Below are 20935 nucleotides of genomic sequence, written 5' to 3' on the forward strand. Positions count from 1 at the left end.
AGGTCTATTCTTTGATGAAAACTAGATTTGAAGGCCATCCTGACACAACAAGCCACACCAGTCCTGTTGTACAACAGAGAAATGAAAAACCGGATCCAGTCAGTATGACTCTGCAAGAGTCAGTCGATGCTACCATAAGATTTTTACATAATGGCCTACTTCAGTTATGGATACTTCTATAAATTAGGCATTGCATCCTTTTTGATGAATAATTTAAGCCTGGTTGTATCTTTAGAAGAAAACATACGGTTTGGAACATCAAACTTTTATGATTACAAAAGGAGCACTCCCTTCTTGATGCTGCGCGTGGGTCAACATTTAGTTAGAAAAGCTGCAGTCACTCCCAGGACGGCTGCTACAGATTCCCAACTCACATAAAACCCAGTCACAGCTAAAATGGAATCCAATAAAGACTGGAGTTGAGTACTCTACTTTCAAAATGGGAAATTTGTTCCTTGTCTATTAAGACAAATTGATTAAAATAGTTTGTATATTTGACCTATGAGGTTTCTAGTTAGACATCAGAGCTGATTGATAAAAGTCTGGTTTTGGTGTGATTTATATTTAAATTTGATGAACAAATTGTTGATCAGGAGAGACTGAAATGTGTCCTGCCTGGTTTCTAATATGAGCCACCTATTCCTTGAACTGCTTGTGCTGCGTTACATTTAAAAAGCCTTGTGTTCATAACAGTGAATCTTCTCACTGCTGGAGTCCTGGCTTGCCTAAGTACAGCAACATTCCTTATTCTCCTCACTGGCTTCACTTCTGAAGATGTGGCGGCTTCTGGTTCTTTTAACTTTTACACAACTGAAGGTCTTCTGAAACTCACAGCCATCTTTTCCTCAGAAATAATTAGGCTGCTGCTGGATGTTAGTATAAAAACATGAATAAGCTTTTAAATGATTTGTGTGGCATGTTTAGAGCAAAGCAGTGTTTGCTATTCCACATATCTAATAAATGTTTACACTATAAACATCTCCAAATCCACAGAAACTAACATCAGTGTTCTCAGATTTCCAAGTATGATTTTTCTTCTTTAAAGGTGGAGTATGTAAGATTTTCAATATTTTCAAAATATATTAAATAAAATAACTACAATCATAATTTGAAAGTTTTTTGAACATGTAGGTTCCAGTCTGTTTATATTTGATGCGTTATTAAATTACAAGTTTAATTAATGACAAAAGGCACATTTTTACACTGGTAGGCAAACATTTAAGAAGGGTCTTTGTCATTAATTAAACTTGTAATTTAATAACACATCAAATATGGACAGACTGGAACCTACATGTTTAAAAAAAAAAACCTATCTAATTACAATTGTAGTTATTTTTTAGTTAATTTAAAAAAAAAAAAAATTGAAAACCTTACATACTGCATCTTTAAAATAATTTAAATTTACATTTTAGCTCCTTTTAAAGAATACATGTCCTGACAAGGATGCCAATTTGTTTGGCACCTGTTGCTGTGGTTACCTTTGACATTAAGTGGTCATGACTGCTTCCTTCATGTATAACAATGACCCTGAGTGTGCTGAGCCATTAGCTAAAATAGTTCTGTAACCATGCTTGGTTTTGTTTGTGTTTCAAACACTAAATCCTGACCTCTGACTGTTTGTACAACTTGGTGGCAACCAGCACCTGGAGGCCGTCACGTCACCTACCTGCTGATCCAAAGTGTCCCATTACATGCATCCACTGAACCATAATGATGATGATGGTGGTGTTTTAATTCCTGCAAATGTTTGTCTTTACCATAAACTAACCTTTGAACCATTAAGAATTCTCCAGACACCCAGGCTTGACAGGTGATGTAACATTTATTAGAAGGTGGCACACAACACATAATAACATGAACACATGCTAAAGTCGCCATGCCGGAGCACTTCTCTACAGAACAGTGATACATGAGAAGCCACAAGATAAACCCTCAATGTGTTAATTTAAAACAAACAACATTTCTGTTTAACAGGTGAACATGTGTCAGATGAAGATGAGAGTTAAGGCATAGGTTTACAATGTTTGGTCATTAAAATGTTACATGGAGTAACGAGAATTCTGATTAGTCAATGCAAATACAGGCTTTGTACTCTTTGGCACAAATATAATGGCCAAAAAGAATGAATGAGGTCCATGTTTTCTATGGAAATGCTGCAAAATGATATATTTAACTACATAAACATGTTTATATGCTCATCTATATGTATTTTTATATTCCCTTATACATTTGTAGGACAGAACGTCATAAAGCACATAAAACAAGAGTGTAATAATTACAGCTGAACACCATTTATAATCACATTCACATAACCTATTGGTCTTCATCCTATAACACAGTCATAAAGAACATTGCATTAGTGCATTAAAATGTGTAATAGTTACAGTCATTCTGCATACTGATGAACGAATGACCTCGTTATTTTAACAAAGGCACCGAGGAGTACTACTTAAGGACCACTGTAAGGAAGGTGGTCCAACATTTTGTTCAGAGAAACGGCACTTTGTAAACAAAGGGTCCACAGCCGGTTAACAAGTCTGATTGTAATGTGTTAATGTCTGAAATAGGATGATGTGTGGAACTTGTGATGCCTCAGCTACAAAATTTAGGTTACAGAGGTAACATTTTATATGGTTTAGCACGGATTAAATCCATGATAAGCAGGTACAACCATCCAAACCAGTGTGAATTTCCATCTTTAATGTCCAAGTAAAAGGACGAAAATTACAAATAAAATGTTCACTTGGATTAAAATGGGATTCAAGTTCAAGATCTGTTTAAATCACTGGCCATTATAGATGAAAAAAAAAGAACATTACATTCCAACCATTAGCATTTTTCTTGTGTGTTTGGTGAGCCAAGCACTAATAAACAAAGCTGGGAAGCAATGTGGCATCAAAAACAGAAACCTGAAATTTGCACAGACCAGCTACACATGCATTTATTTCACAGAAAGAAAGAAAAAAATATTGTGTGACTCACTGGCAAAACATAACAAAACAAACAGATAAGTGGTTAAAGATTATTCACAATGTTTTTCAGAGGTAAATTAAAAACAGGCAGGCCAACAGTTCAGTCAGCTCGTGGGGTAATGTGGCAAAATAACAGAGGATGATATATTTATATAAAATCTAGATTTAGATGAAGAGGACATAAAACATCAGCCTGAAGTCCTACTGCATGTCAAGGTAAATCCTTCTGAAACGCTGCCATCTAGAGGGGGAAACTTGCATGTTCATGCATGAAGCCATAAACCATCGTCTGAAATGTTCGATTGTTGCTCAAAGAATTGACTAAACATATATTTAAGTTGTATTTGATAGGCTGTAAACTACGTAACTCAATGATTAAATTACAGCCAACTCTAAACTAAAGCCATAAAATTTTAATGAAATCCAAAAAGTTGGTTGTAATTATATAACCAATCAGAAAAATATTAGATTATGAGACTAATGTTTTAGTTGATCACATTTTAAAGACTGTATGTAGGATTTAAACTACACTAGTTTCTGATTTTGTGTATTGGAGCAGATAAAGTCATTGGTCCAGCTGCTCAGCCCACGCATGTTCTTCACATTACGTCTGCCCTACTGAGATTACCCGAGCACAAACACCAAACGCAGTGTTTACAGCCTGATCACATGCTTGTTTTAAAACCTTAAAGTCCTGCTTCCTCACCACCAGCTGGAAGAAGTTAAATCTGCAACACAATGGGGACAGTTACATGATGTTTTCTCATTCAGAGTTAATAATTTGGAATTGAATACTTCCAAATTAACAGTATTTTCCTACGAGTTTAAATGGAAATAATAACCCCTAAGCGAGGTTTACACTCAAACACTCCTTTGGAAACACGTGGCCAATGGCCACTTCTAACCCCCCAAAAGGCCAGAGCAACGAGACTTTCTACAAAACATGCAATTAAAAACAGAAAGAGTAAAAAGTGAGCATTTGCGACAACGTTTGTGAGCTGGAATACTGAGAGAACTCATAAAGACATTAAAATCTCAGCTCCTGATAGTCTAACGTGAGCTCCTTGAGGTAATTACAGAAGAGGTTAGCAGTCCTGGCAGCTATCCAGGGTCTCTTTTAAGGCTACCATAAATTGGGTTTTGTGTTTGAGTTGCGATTACCTACGTGTCCAAATACATGGCAAAGAAAAGAGCAAACACTAGTAACTTTATACCACAGGTATAAAGTACAATTTCTAAACATCATCCATCTAAAAACAGTGATCTAAATCCAACCTAAACCACTGTTCTAAGGTTTGGACACTTGAGTGGCGGACAGGCACTGAATGTCAGAACAAGAAGACAGGCGACATGATAATCCACTACAAGGTAAGGATTATTGGTTCAAATATCATCGATGTTGTGGAAAAACTAACTTTTGCAATCGCTCTGAACGAAGATCCAAAAAAATATTCATTCACTGCGTTAAAAAAAAAGAAAAAAAAAAGAAGTGCTTTATGTACTGCTAGCTACTTTGCTAATTAAGCATTAGGCATTAAACAAATGTCTACGAGAGGCATAAGCTGGCTCTCTGCACCACCTCTAAATGTGAGCATGACACATCACATGAGGAATCCGGTGCACATAAACTCCGGGTGGGAACTTACAGCACTTACATACACTTTTCTCTATATTCTTTACTTTATATTTCTGGATTCGAACATCTGCATGAAACATCCATCTGCTTTAGATGACTTAACAGCACTGCAGCATTTTAACCTGACTAACTAGTGCAGTACAATAAACATCACATACATCTTTTTTTTTATTATTATCTTTTACTCCTGTAGAAAATTAAAACCTCTTCAAAAATAATGATAAAAAAACTTCTTGGTTCATTGGTGTCAAGTGTTTCTGGTCAAAGGCAGTTGCATAAGGGATCTCTGACTGGAAAAAAATCTGTTTGTCTTGCTTGAGGCAGATACACAGAACAAGATTCAGAATCCTGGACCTGATTTATCACACGGCTGCTGGGAACTGAGTGCCGCTCATCTTCTGGAGCAGAGGGATCTGTGGGATCACAGGGCAGAACACTTCAAATTGAGAGCAATAATAATAATAATAATAGTAATAATTCTCTAACAGAAGTTTGCTCTGAGACTCCAAGGCCGAGAGAAGATTCATGTGATTTCTGCTTGCATGAATGCTCTATTTTTTTAATTTATTTTTTTATTGCTAAATTTAACTTGAATCCATGACAAATCTACTGGATGAGGAGGATTAGAGTCCTGCTCTGAATCAAAAGTCACATGCTCTACGGATGACTTCAGTATCGCCAGATGTTGAAATATGGGGCTGTGAAAAGGCATGTGGCGTTTTAGGAAATCATCAACATCCAAATATTTTCACCATATAAAGAATCAGGTGTCTCTAGTTAAATAAATCTCATTGAATAGAAGTAAAAATATAAAATGTTAAATTATTTCATTCTTTGGAAACTGAAACAAGTATTAATTTTATGAATCACAACCTCAGATTTGACATTTATTTAAAGTACTGGTAACCACGGTAAATTGAAGATGCTCTGCATGTTGTTTTATTTCAGTCACTCTAAACCTCCAGCAACTCGAAGCCTGGTATGAAACTGATCATGACCATCAAAATGACATGAAAGAAATATCATCCGCCCCTGCAGAGCAGTGTTCCTCTCACCTTCGTCAGATCCACCCCAGTCAGCGCGTTGACGGTGACGGGCAATTCAGCCAGTAGACGGTTTACCTCACCAGTCACACGGCTGCCTTCTCCACTCAGGATGACGATCTCGTTAGTCTTGGACAAAGGTGCCGCCACCTTATTAGCGATCTGAAAAACAAAACATTTTGCATTTTAGTTCTTCTAAAGACAAAAAAATCCTCATAACCATCAAGGAGGGGTGAGGAAACTAACGTTAAAATGTCTGGATAGCGTGTTTTGTTCAGGAACCTCCTGAACTGAGTAGAATGACCCAGAAACTGTTCCAATTCTCAAAATACAAAGGAAGTGAGCTGCAGTGCTTTCTCTTTTATCTCCTTTAGCATCAAATACTCTGGACTTTTCATTATGAAATAAATGAGATGATCCAACAGTTCGTCATGGCTGCAACGTTCACAGCAACACTACTGTACTTACTGTACTGTACTTACTGAGGATAGATATGAGGAAGGTGTGGTTGTAAGTAGCCCGCAACAACTAATGTTTTCATTTTTCCATCATTTCTATATAACAAACCCTGATAATTAAGTTTTCTATGGATGTGTATTCAGCATTTATTTTGTTTCCCATGTTTATACTGATGGGGGAGATCAACCAAATCTAATAAAATATTATAAAATAAAATGTCCCAGAGCGAGTTTAGTGTTTTAGTCAGCTTCACAAGGAAAACAGAAAATAACAACATCAAACACGAGCTCTGTGATCTTCTCATTTTACTTCTGGTCTTTTATTCCACCAGTTGTGCCAGTTTCAGATGCCCAACGTGCAGCAAATAGCCGGATTCACAATCACTGTTTGCAACCTAAAATTTAAGCAGCGTTTGAAGCCGTTTATTGACAATGTTGGGTATTTTTATATTATTATTTGGTGTTCAGAAAGTTGCTTGAAGATGGTGTTTGTAAATCCTGATTTCTTTTTACCACCAGCCATCAGAGAACCTTCGCAAACACCAATAGTTGTTTACATCCATGTTAATGAATTAAAATGCAGATATTCAGACAGGTTGCTGCTTTTGAAAAGGTAAAAGCTGCATTTCCAGCAACTGGTGCGATTCGGGTCAAGATGCATTTTTAACCAATCTGACCTGAAAGGGTGGAGCTTGATGTGCTGTAAGAAGAAAGACTGTTGGTTGGTCGCCATTCTCCTTGTCTGAGTCGTGCTATACTTTAAGGAGGTTTAAGGCGTTATGCTATTATGTAGCTGAGATGTCTACTTCTAACTGGCTGATACTCCTTCAGGTAAGGTTACAGTTGACTGTGGGAACACAATGGGCTCACAGTTTACAGACCATCTCCACACCCTACTGGTCCTGTCCTGGCACTCACCAGTAGGAGGAAACAAGGCTAAACAGTCACTGCACTACAGTCACTGGCAGGAGACTCAAACATGTATTGAACGTTTAAAGAGACAGAAGGATCTTGCTGTGGAACAAAACAAACCCAACTTGGAACTGGTTCAACGCCATTGTCAGGGATATTGTGAAGTTTACTGGAGGACCAACGTAGCCATTGTTGTCATTCATTAAACCAGTTCTTTTCATTTTCTGCTGTGACAAAAGTCTGTTGTGCTGCTGAGACATGACCTGAATTTGTCAAACTAGCAAGCCACCGATGTTTGTATCTTGCGAACAGACCACTGCTCTTTCTTCACGTACAGATTATATCTTTTTGCTTCCTCAAACACAATTTACAACAGGCCTGCACCTCAGGCCACTCTGAGCGATGGAGGCCTTGTTCACGGCTGCTGCAAAACTAAATCTTGTATCTTCTCCAACAGATGAACTAAAATATTATGAAATATGATGAGATGATGCTGCTCCACGCTCGAGATGAAACAGTTTGAGTTAACACAGAAAAACAAGAAAATCAGAAAGACTTTGGACCAAATACTTTGGTGGTGAAGATCATTGCATCTAAGCTCCAGAAGTGTTGTGCATTTCTTTAAAAAGCTATTGTAAATTTAAAGGAAACCACAAACCTTGGGTAGAGCCTCCAGGACAAGAGCAGTCTTAGCAGCCTCGCCGTACTGCTGGTAGGCGTCAGCTTTCAGCCTCATCTTCTCAGCCTCTGCCTTACCCACTGCTTCAATGGAGGCAGCTTCCGCCTCACCGATGCAGCGGATCTTTTCAGCCTCAGCCTGGGCGGTTAGCACCTTCTTCATCCTTAAGGGGTTAAGGACATTTATCAGACATACTCTTCAGTGTTTCCAAGCAGAAAATCACGGCAGTGGGATGCACACTGCAGGTCAATAGTGTCCTTTAGCATTTAAACTAAAAACAAAACACACAAAATTGAATGTAGGAAGTTATATTGTTTCTTTGACTTGACTAAGCATGTTGATGCCAGAGCAGCTCTTCTGACTACACGGGATTTTTACGCACTTCTCTAAATAAATAGAAAAGCTGTGGTTTCTGTGATTTTTACTCATTTCCTGCTGCTGTCTTAGTTTTAACCAGTCACATAGATTTAAGTGGTTCTCTGAAAGAACAGAGAAGAGTGAAAGAAACTGTTTGACAACAGTGATGCTGTGAAACATAATCCCACGCTGGCTACGTTTACACGACCGTTTTTCATTCAGATTTAATTATTCTGAATGAAATCATTCCAGATTAGACTATTTTCCTTTGGCTTTCCATGTAAATAGTATTTCCAAACTAATGTTTACATGGGAAACCCAATTACTCGCCTTTACTTCGTTTCCATTTAGATCCAAGTGTTGGGAAGGGTTCTGATTGGACAGGGGGATGTGAAGTACCTACATGGACTGAAAAAACAAACAAACTCCTTTTCCTGCTTCTTTTCTTTTCAGCTACAACATGGAAGGCCAGAAAATAAGTACTGTTTTTGCTTTGGTTTTTATGATAATTTTGAAGCACTAGCTCAACACGAGGAGGAGGAGAAGGGAGACATAGTACCGAGGAATATGTTCGTCATTGCGACGGGACAAGAGGATGCGCAGAACGATTAGTATACATGGTGGTAGGGGTGTTAGAAAACACTGATATATCGCAATATTTTGTGTGACAATATCAATATTCAAAAGCACTGTATAGATTTTATCAATCAATCTTTACTGACTCAGCATATTTTCATTTCTTTATTAATTGTGTACATAAAGATCAGTGTTTTTATTTATTCTGAAGTGAAATGTAGATCCTCTGTTCTTATTCAGTAGTTTGATGCGAAGCATGCAACAGCGTTCAGTGTTTACTACTAGTATAAAGTGTCATTTGGAACAGTCATTTTCATTCAGAATTAGGAGTTTACGTGGTCATTTTTCATCTCTTTAAAACAGATTTAATTTTTTTTTTCCAAATTAAAACTCTCATGTAAACATGGCCACTAGTGTGTTAAATGCAACAGAGTATTTAAATGAGTAAAAACCATTTATTATGATAAACAGGGTAGTATTTTATGTATGATGATGACTAATTCATTCAAGAAAACATCTACAGATGCAGACCTTGGACACATCATCAGTGTTGTATTCTGGCATAACTGGGTGTTTCGGCTCACTCTCCGCCAGGTGACCCAACCAGGGCTGGTCAAACCCCGGCCTGTGTCCAAGTGGCATTCAACTACTCGCACTGCTCTCCCCTCCTCAACCAGAGCCATCTGGAGGCTATTTCTGCTGCCTTTACGTTGTTGCCAATAGCACTTCTTCTATTGGCACCTGTTATGCCCAATATGCCATAAGCCCTGCTCAGGGAAAGACTAGCAAATCCCCGACAGCCCACCTCCACTGGCATAAACCTGGTCCTCCAATCTGACAATCCTCCACCAGCTCTTGGTACTTTTCCCTCTTTCTTTCATGTGCCTCCTCCCTCCTCTCTTCCCAGGGCACTGTTAACGCTACATCTCTGCTTTTGTTTCCGGATTGTGACAAAGTCAATGTAAACATCTTAAAACACAGCTGCCTACATGCTGAGGACCGTGACAGCTGATTCATGAAGGCAACAACTGGTAAGTTTAAAGGACTCACTTCTGGCCTTCAGCCAGCTGCTGCATCTTGTAGGCCTCAGCCTCTGCAGGTCTCTTCACAGTGGCGATGAGCTCCTTTTCAGTACGGTCAATCTCCTTTTCCTCAATTGTGATCTGCTTTTTCCTCTGCACCACCTCAATTTCAATCTCCTCCAGACGGATCTTCTGCTGCTCCTTGGCGGCTTGAAGCTCATATGCCAGCTGAGCCTCTGCTTTCTAGATAAACAAGAGATTTAAGTTTTTTTCATATCCACTTTCATATTATCAAAACATAAAGACAGTCATTGGGCTGAACTTTATACCTTTGTGTTCACTTCTTGGTTGAAGGAGGCTTTCTGCATTTCCAGTTCTCGTTTGGAGTCGGCCATCTTTGTGTCCGCAACAAACTTAACATCCATCATTTCTTTTTTACACTCAGCTTCCTAAAGATGTCAGATTGCAGAAATATAAAGGAGGTGGGACGAAACCGGTGATTGGTTTCATTATAAAGTCAACACCTGCAAACAATTAGCAACAACTTGCTTTTCTTTTAAGCTCCTATCTCTTAATAAAGTTCCTGTTACCCTTATGCCAGCGTCTCTCTCTGCCTCTGCCACTCCGATGTCTGCGTCCCTTTGGACAGCAGCTGTTTGAGTTTTACCCAGAGAGCTCAGGTAGTCCACTTTATCATACACATCCTGCCAGAAGGGGAAAGAAATATTAAGGTCCAGCAAGTAACAAAAATATTCAAACTACAAATACGAAAAGAGGCAGATTAAAGTGAACTCGACATCTCATACTTTGATGGTGAAGCTGAGGATCTCTATGCCCATGCGTCCAACATCAGGTGCTGCCACTTCTCGCACCAGAGAAGCAAATTTGTCTCGGTCTTGGTAAATCTGTTCCACAGTGAGGGTGCCTGGAAGATAAATCCCATATGATAAATACTCACTATTTATCTTAATGTTTATGTATTATACTTTGAAGTAGTTCAAAACTGTATGCATATTTTCAGACTAATTAGAGTCTCATGTATCACTGCTATTAGCATAATGTAATACAACTGTGGCAATCCCCTCAGTAATATGTTTACTTGTGCTGTGATGTGACAAAACAAACTAATTTAAAAGCAAGACTGTGGCTAACAAAGTGAAACATTATACTACTATACTACTATTTCTTGCATAATTTTACTAAGACACAGTATACATTGTGTATCAACAGATACAGCAAAACAACAAGCTGGTGTACTACACATTTATTTCAAATAGAATACAGTAGAAACGTCAAGTATGTGGCTGTCAAAATGTTCAAATGAATACAGATTTATAACTTTGGTACTTTCTATCAGCACCAAATGGTGACCAAGCAGACTGAGAAGCTACGTACCAAGGATGGCGCGCAGATGACCCTCCAGGGTCTGCAGGATGACACTCTTGATCTCCATTACAGTCTTCCCCAGGAACTGTTCACAGGCATAACCCAGCAGTTCGTTTTCCGTCATCACTTTCACCTAGCGCCAACATGGACACAGATCTTCAGCTGAACACACATTCATCGACAAAGGTGTGGCACACATGGAAACATAACAAATATTAGTTTTTGTGCCATCACACAACAAACACATCACTCTTCCACCTTCAGTTTTAAACCATCAGAACTGCATTATAAAGATGCTGGGAGATATTACAGAGTAGCACAGAGGATGGGAAGCAGTGAATACATCTTTCTAATTCAACAGTATATCTGTGGCACAGCTGGAGTCTCACAGCAGATGCTGCAAAAGCAGGACTGCTTGTCTGTAATCTGCTTTCTTCAATGTGAAGTTCAAAAGTATAAAACTTCTGTATTCCTGGCAAACAAACAGAAGACTAAAGAGAAAATATGACTGGCTAAACCTGATAGTGGTTGCAGCAACATCCATGATTTTAATCAGGTTGTCAAGCTGTGGTTAATAATCAGCTTCCAACGTAACTTAAAACGTGCTACTTTGAGATTTATGATAAGTACAAACTTTAAATTATTTATAAACTAAAATATTAAAGAACAAACTGTACTCTCTACTAAATACTTAATTTGATCAATAATTACATTGAGTAACATTTAACATCTCAATCAAAAGGGCATCAGTGTCAAAAAAAAAGGCCAAAAACAATTTAAAAGATAATTTATATTTCAAAGAATGATGCAAGGGGAAAAAAAAAACATATTGGCACGTTGAATTAATATAAACCCAAGAAATATGAGCAACATTAACCTGAGAATCAAAAAATACAAATGAGGGCAGTTAGTAATTATAAGAGCTCACATAGAAGAAATAAAAAAAAGATTTTAAAACACTTGGGTTAACACTGGAGTCCACAGGAGCTGTAAAAAAAGAAAAAAAATAATCAAAAAACAAAAAAACACAGTGAGCTGGGTCCTTAGGCGAGAGGTCTGCACATGGTTTTGTTTTGAAACATGCACTCAAACCAGAAATGGGGGGCAACACAAAGTCGGGAAAGATTGTGTTCATTCCAAGGTAACTCAGTCAAAAAACAGAGAAGGCTGCAAGCCAGTCACTAAAAAACACACATCGACTAGCTCAAACGGACAGTAGGGGGAGTCGTGCCATGGCTGAGCCTTTCACAATGATTTGGGTGTAATGTAATCTGTTGACCTTAACTCCTGTTCTGCTTCCACACCCTCTTAAACATTGTGCTATATCACTCCTTTTCCTGCCTCTTCAAACTCCACTGTGACAGAAGAGATTCAATTTCACAACAGCAACAGGTTTTTCTTGAGGTGATGGATTCATTAAGTCTGCAATGAGAAGTTTTTACTGTGAATCATCCACTGAGCAGTCAAAGTGGATTTAAAAAGTATAAACAAAAGTCATGAGGCTAAATGTAATAAAAGGACATAATTAATTTCTTTGCAATTTGCATGTGGTTGGATTTTAAATCATCTACTCTATAAGGATAATATCCTAAATTAAGATTCTGTTCTTGCTTCCTTTAAATAAATTCCGCTAGGTGCCTCCCCCTTTAGTCCAGTGTCTCTGTAGCGCAGGAGGAATACAGGACTGTTACCATGGGACACAGACGCCCCACAATGGCTCTGGACCAATCAAATAGTGCCCATGATAAGCCTTTCTGTGAATTGAACTATGTGAGAGAGAGGGCTTGTTCAGCTCCAGACAGTAGCTTCATTGTCAACACACATGTAGGAAAACACAGAGGAACATCGACAAGACCGCGGTCAAAACAGGGAACTAATAATGAACATCACTGGCATGCAGACAAATCAAAAGAAAAAAGGAAACGGAAATGATTTCATTTGAGACAGAAATGCAGAGATTACTGCTACGAGAACAACTTCTTTAGGAGAAAAAGCAAGCTTCCACGTGAGAAAACATGTCTGAGGCTGAGTAGAAGCTGGGCCCAGCTTGTTATTAAAAGATTATGACATGAGGTCTTGCCATAATAAATAAACAAACATACCATAGACAAGAATTTATTCTTTTCCGTAGATATGAAAACTAGTATATAGCTGCATGGAGACACAAAGATTGCACAACATCAGGGCTTAACTGGGTTTAGAATTTACTCTCAACAAACATGTGTTCCCTGTCTGCCAGACACCACGTTATATAGTGTGATGATGAAATGTTTGCTTTGTGCCCTCACTATAATAAACTTTGTTTATATCACAAAATGAGATAGATAGTTTGCACACTTCCCACATGTTTTCTGACAACTGTCAGCAGATTCAGAAACATGCGGGGGGATGGGGGAAAGCACCTGAAGCTTCTGTCACTACTTTATATCTTTAACCTTTTTTAATCTTGAACCAATTCGCTGCATTTGATAGTTTCACAGTAAACTTTTTGTTCATCTCTGGCTCTTTGCCATGCTACATCTAGAACCTGCTCGGGAACGGCAGGAATGGCAGAGCCTTTTTTTGGGATAATGACTGAGGTGCCTCTTTGGCTCATGGAAAAGCTGTTGACAACAACACAAACGCAGCCTTTCCAACTGCTGGTACGTATTTTTATTCTCTCTATACCCGATGTAGTCAAGCACATGATGGAGAAGAGGATTAGAATTGGGTTTGTATTATGGTGGATTTTGCTTTTAATATGTTTTTAATGTACAAATAGATTATTTTGGCATTAAACAAGATAGATCCGACAATTAATTTAAACTGGCAATAAATCAGCTTTCGGCAGTGGTTTTTGTCCCAGATATTGGTGTCTTAAGTGCCAAAATGACTATGAATTTGAACTATTCATGACAGTTCAAATATTTCTTTCAAACATTTAAAATAATGTTTGACTTTGAATCAAAAGCAACACAAAACAAACACCAAATATCCCCTAAAATAAACAAACAAGCAAACAAAACAGCAAACAGAACACTAGCCCCAGCTTGGTTGTCGGAGTTCAGTAAGGTGAATCGACCCAAATATGAGGGTATATCATGCAATCAACAATTTGACCCAACATCTGTGTGTGCATCTTGAGCCCTGTGTATAAAACACTACTTCTGCTGTGATTATGGGCTGATGCCAGAGAAAAGAAGAAGGGGTGGGGGTTAGTGGAGTCTGAACTGGCATGCCCAGAGAAGTGTGATGATTTACCTGAGCCACCCCAGTGACAGTAATAGCTACACCCTCCGCTGTCTCTACATCCTCACACTTGGGCTGCAGGGTCATAATCTCAAGCGTTATCCTGTGAAGAATTTGGAAAATATCAAAATAAAAATTTACATGTTTGCAGGGAAAGCAAATGAAGGGAAGGAACAGAAAACAAGAACACAAAACAGGGAAAAAAACAAAAAAAAACAAGACAAAGTGAAACCATTCACCCAAGGACTCCAGATCACTAGCAACAGAGAAACATGAAGATATCCAAGATCGAAATGTTTGAATAAAATCGTAATTCAGGGTTTTGATGTGATTTGTCAATGGACTCTTCAGATCTTCATATAAAAATCTGCAAATATCTGACAAAGACCCCGTTGCCAAAGGTGACTCAGAGCTCAGATAATTAGAAAAGCCATGAAGTGACAGCTGATTGCCTCCTTTGACTGGACAAAAATGAGGGATGAGAGCACACACTGACACCGTTAGTTTGTTAGTGCAGCAATTGTCCTTCTTCCTCCTTTGGCCTTTTTTTTTTTTTTTTAAAGTGCATTACCTGAGCCACCCCTGTCACATCCAGGGGAACACCCTCCGAGGTTTCGATATTCTCACAGCGACAGAGGATGGTCATAACCTCCAGAGACATTCTATGCAGGCAGGCAGGCAGCGGGAACGGCAGAGGCAAAACAGTAAGTTGGACAACAGCTGTTAGGAATGTCAGTAACCAACGTCAAGAGGAAGAGGGAAGAGAGAAGAGGCAAAAGACACAATCTGTTTTGCTGGTTTCAATCCCAAAACCAGCAAAACAGTGAATGATGTGCTGCTGGTGACTTGTTACAGCTAACTCTGCGTCTGATAAATACTTAAAGATTCTGTGACAGACAGAATCATTCACAGATGAATACTTGAGTTCGTGTTGACAGGACTCTTGATCCCCACTCGCTCTTCTGAGATGAAATTTGCATGAAGATTACACAGAGTCCCTCCCAAGTAATCATATCCACTGTTTCAAGACTAGTCATCTGGCCTCTTTATATGAGATAAAGTTTCAGAGATTATGAAGGAGACAGTTGATCTTTTATTCTAAGCGCTGACTTGGATATTTATCTGTTGTTGTAGCTTCAGAGTAAAAGAGAAGGTAGGCTGAATATAGCTTCTAATAATGGACGCTCTGCTTAAACACTCCACCTCCTTTGCTTTCCAGAAGAGCTGGATCAATGAGTCACAGGCCTGGACATTAAGATGATTACTACATCACGAGCAGGAGGCCGCATTTCCTCCCACTGCTGTTGATATGTTGTCCAGCACACGGGGCTTTTAGCATACATCATTATTCTGGAATGACCCAAAGCATCGCTGTCAAGGAATCATTTGAGATATTGTCCAAACTCCATGTGACCAAAAGATTACTGGCAAAGTTTGTTTCGAAACAGAGAAAACTACATGAATCAACATTAGCATTTGCCATTACATGTCCTAGCAAATGAAGACCAACAGCAGCACTTAATGTAGGTGGACTATGCTGAAGGAAGATGTCGTAACGTTGAGACAGAAGAGATCAATACCAGACAGAGCAAAGCGAGTTAAAAAGCAGAAGAGGAGGTAGGCAAACAAATTATTTCATAACAGGAGCTTCATCAACACATACGACAGAGTGGGGGTCTTTGTTTTATTTTAAGTCTTACTGTCTTCCACAGTCCATTTAAAAGAATACATTTATCAGTGCTTTTATGGTTAAAATGCTTTTTAATTGCCTCTAAACCACTAACACACATAAAAATACAGGATTAAAAAATGTTCCCCATAATTTAGCACTGTCTACATAAAGCAGATTTTAATAACCAGCTTTTTGGAAAAGGTCAGCAGCAGAATTTGTTTTTTCTACAGGATCTTTTAAAAAGAATAAATAAAACATATTGTTTTTGTCTGGTAGTAAACCCTGACAGAAAGGCAAATATACCAAATTATTCATAATTAAACAAACAGAATATACAATTTATTGCCATATTATGTTCATTTTGTTTCAGTGGTTCAGAATGGAAGTTCAGAAAACAACAAGGTTCATGGCTGACGGTAGTTTAGTTCGTATGTCTTTACTCTTCTCTCTCGTTAGCATTATAATCTGTCTGTTTATCTTTCCAATGGCATGAGTGAAGCTAATTCACTGGGGCAGCCTTTAAGGGAAACAGCCACACTGAGCAGCTATGTTTACGCATTTCATAAACAGTCTTCTTTTTTTTTTAAAGGATATTTGTTCTTATCCATCATCAATAAGTGATTTTAAGTGAAGTATAATAAAATAGGGAAATAACTGCAATTCTTATTGTGTAAAGAGCTTTTGGAAAGAATAAATTCAAAATGAACATGCTTTAAAAATCATTCTGAAAAAAAACCCCCAAAAAAGTAAGTGAGCACACATCTGCACTGCAGGCGGTCTTATCAAGGAAGGCAACAGTGAATCAGAGTCATTTTATTTAGCCTTTAGATTTGACAAATGTTTCTTTTATCTAAAAAAAAAAAAAAAAAAAGATTCTGCTATCTGTACAAAAAAATGCAAATCTACTAAAACTAAGGCTTTTAACTTGCAAAGTTCAGATTTTTTTTCTAATTTGCATACATTAAGCTAACTATAGTTTAATGTACGATTTGTCTCTTCATTTCAACCATTGGCAGTGTTAGTATCTGCTCTAACACACCAAACAACCCAGACCTCCCAGCCTCACTCATTTTTTTCTCCTCATGTTTTCCAACTTAAAAACTTTTCAAACAGAATTTTTGTAAAAGAAGCACTCAGTATGGGTGTATGTCATTCTTTTGGCCTCATTGTTGCTACTAACCACGAAACAGAACAGCTTTACTAGAGTCAGGATCTGCTGTCTCGTCTCTGCTGGCAGTCACACATTCAGCTGACTAAACCACAGCGAACATGTGACCAAACTTTTCCTCCAATTTCACATGTAAACACAGCCAAAAGCAAAAAAAATGAAGTTGTTCTCTTTAGTGCTTTTGTTAAACAAAGTGTGGCTTGAAGAATCTGGGACTGCTGGTAAATGAGCAGTCTTAAAGGGCAGGATTTTAGTCACTACCTCGTTTTGTTGTCTGAGAAAAACAGGAAAACTTAAGGGAGAATGGCTTGACTGGCAATTGAGCTGTGGAAACGCATACATTACAGAAGAAAGCATAACAGAAAAATAGCTCCTATGATGTTAAGGCTGAGGATGACCATGTTGCAACCCAGACAACCACGCAACAACAAGCTGCCCAATTACAAAAAAATCCTCAACGTACCATCCATCCGCTTAAACAGCTACAAAATTTTAGTCAGTGTGTTTTCTTTTTTTTTTAAACTGTTTATCTTATACTATCCTAGTGATGTAGATTACCTCTGAGGAGCAGGAATATTAGTTCCTCCATTGCTAATCATCCCTGATTCTCCTTCTTAAGAATGAGCTGAACACTTTTTCTGCAGGTATAACGTTAGCTACTCCAAAATATTTAGCATAACTCCACACTTAAATAAAAAAAGACATAAAATAAAATTAAGATTTCATTAAAGAAAACGTTATATATGTAGACCCACACATATCCAATAGTTAAGGTTTTAGACTGAGTTTCAGAGCTGACAGGTCTTACCGCTGGATGTCTGAGATGAGCCACCAAGCCCAAGCCCAGCCTCCCACGACATACGTTTTCTCATCTGAACCACAGCAGCCACCTGTAGAGCAACAAAAAACATAGTTATACCCAAAAAAGCCTCTTTGATCTGGTTGGGATTGTTCAAGTTACTGGTTTAAACAAATTAACATACAACTCCAGAATCACATCTTTTATTCCAAAGCTGTACATATGTTTTGATAATGCTACAAAATGAGCTTTAATATTGTGCAAGTGGTATAGAAGAAGACAATGTGCAATTTCTAGGGTCATAACACATGCTGTAACTACAGTTCCCACAGAGTTAGTTCCTTGTAGCAGAATGACAGAGCAGTGCTGTTCTACTTTTAAAAGTCTTTTGATGATTTGATGTTGCATCTCTATATGCAAACATGCAGCATCGAGTGGTTTATGTGGCTATGGAGGCTCACACATTTTGATCCCATCCGTTTATCCAACTCATACTTCTGAAGAAACTACCCCGACAAGGCTAATAAAACAAGTTAACACCTGAAAAAAGAGATTTTTTTACGCAATTCTTCCAGAGAGACTCTGACAAGTTGCAGAGTACAAAGGGGAATTATGTCTACAATTTTGGGAAATTTTATTGGCAAGGCAACTGAACTAAATGTGTGATCTTTTCAGTAAGGAAACACATACCAGCCCCTTTTACTGGCCCCAGTCTGATAGTTTAATCAGGCGAGTTCAGTGTGACATTCTCAGCTGTCACATGTTAACTGACAAGCAGCAAAGGAGGGGGAGGTCTTTGGACTATCTTTACTACTAAAACATGCGCTACCCCACCTACCAGTCATAATGTCAATAAACCACATCTCATACACGTTTGGATTTGTTTAACATCTCCAACTCGTAATTACTTCACTGCAAAAAAAATCTGTTTCCAACTGAATGCCCCTACTGGCTCGAGTCAAGGACCCATAGTATACATTTAGTCACACACACACACACACACACACACACACACAAACACACACACACACACACACACAAGCTTAAGCATGGCATAGCTGAAATTCCTGAATGTATTCATGGCACAGAGAAAATGGGAAGGGCTACATGTGAATGAATAAGAATTTAAGCAAACTGCAACACTCAAATTTGGATTCACAACAGAAGTACAGAAAGGTGTCAGTATATGTCATTTCACCTTTCCCATTAAGCCAAGTAAAGCAAATAGCGATTTGGCTCAACAATATCAGATCTTAGATTCAAGACATACAGCCTACAAATACTCACTGCTGACCTCAAGTATATAAGTTGTTTCACAGTGCCAAAAAAAACCCTCCAAAACCCAAAGCTCTTTTGTTTTTTTTCCCCATTTTTCCAGTCACTGGTAGATTAGACAGGAAGCTGTCATTCTAAATTCAGTCACAGATGCAAGCTAGAAACAGATTCTGTGCAATATTGCTAAACCACATTTCCAACATTACAGCAACCATTCTAAACACAGAGGAAAGTGAATGGCTGGAGGTTTATCATGAACTTGAACTTATAGTCTGAATGATAGTTATTTACAAAGGAATTAGCAATACGTAACGCAGAAATAATTTACTGTACTTTTGTGATTAGATCATCAGATTTAATTTTGTTTAAAGAAAAAAAGCTGAAGACTTTGCAATCCGGAAAAATCCTGAGGAATGACGAGAGCGGTCACAAATGGTCTCACAAACACACACACACACACATGCTGTGTATATAACATATATACTGTGTATACATTATATATATATATATATATATATATATATATATATATACATATATATATATATACACACACACACATATACATATATATTACATATACATATAATATATATATACATACATATACATATAATATATATATATACATACATATACATATAATATATACATATAATATACATATACATATAATATACATATATATATATACATTACATAAACATATAATATATATATATATATACATATATATATACATATATTATATATATATATATATATATATATATATATATATATATATATATATATATATATATATATATATGTATATGTAGATACACAGATAGATAGATAGATGGATAGATAGATAGTCTTTTTCAGGGTATTGAGAAACCTCAGTTGCTGATTAGAAGCATTGTGGGCAGACCAGACTGGACCCAGCACAGTGTACTGGCCCACCCCTTGTAATTCAATTAACTTTGCTTCTGCAGCAAAGCATCTCCATATCTCCTCGCCAGTAACCAAAGGGGGGTGGGGATACTTTTATAAAAACTTAAGCCAATTTCCTCTTAAATAACGCTTACTTTAGCTTAATATAATGACCGAGAAAAAGTCGTTTCGTATATAAAAACCAAAAAGATTACAGAGGAAGCACTAAACCTCATAAATTACCCGCAAAATCTAATGACAGCATTTGAACACCAACAACAAAAACGGTACAGTATCAGATAATAACCTTTAGCTTATTAAAGAAATGTGAGAGTGTGGAAATATTACGAATATTGACGTCATCTGTTTCTGATCAATATGTGGGGAAATAAACATGGAAACGCATTTCGCAGAGGAGAAGGAGGAGTTGTCGAATGACTGAGTCCTCCTAACGATGGTTTTACTGTAACATCTAGCATCACATCCTATCAAAAGATGGATAATCGTTGTTATAACATTAAAAGACACGCATTGATCAATAATAACTATTCAACAGTTGCGTGTTTTTTCCACGCCAACTTCAACGAGTGACGCGTCGAAGAAGGTTTCTGTTACCTGAAACCACCAGGGCCTCGTTCGGTCCAACGGTGTGGCAGTTTCCCATTTTACCGACAGAAGTAGCGTGTCTGCACACCTACATAAAACATACAAAACTATCCTAGCTGATAAACGTCCCTCTTTTCTTCTTAATACGAGCTCTGAAACGTTTCCTCACGCCCCTACCGTCAATTTCTATATAGATTTTTTGTCCTTTCTCTTTTTTTTTCAAAATGGAGA

The 20935-nt window shown here is 37.8% G+C and overlaps 1 protein-coding gene across 1 annotated transcript; it reads right to left on the reverse strand.

Moving 5' to 3' along the window:
* Positions 1-1803: 1803 nt before the first annotated feature.
* On the reverse strand, positions 1804-20935 carry LOC306761437 (flotillin-2a). The gene is made up of 11 exons (XM_079247594.1): positions 20714-20935; positions 17918-17999; positions 14282-14372; positions 11051-11174; positions 10462-10580; positions 10246-10359; positions 9985-10104; positions 9684-9898; positions 7680-7863; positions 5664-5813; positions 1804-5021 (listed from the first exon to the last, which is right to left on the reverse strand). The coding sequence occupies exons 1-11, from the start codon at positions 20760-20762 to the stop codon at positions 4971-4973; spliced, it is 1299 nt and encodes a 432-aa protein (XP_079103720.1). The 5' UTR covers positions 20763-20935; the 3' UTR covers positions 1804-4970.

The sequence above is a fragment of the Telmatherina bonti genome (assembly GCF_933228915.1).
Source record: "Telmatherina bonti genome assembly, chromosome: 10".
In the NCBI taxonomy this organism is placed as follows: Eukaryota; Metazoa; Chordata; class Actinopteri; order Atheriniformes; family Telmatherinidae; genus Telmatherina; species Telmatherina bonti.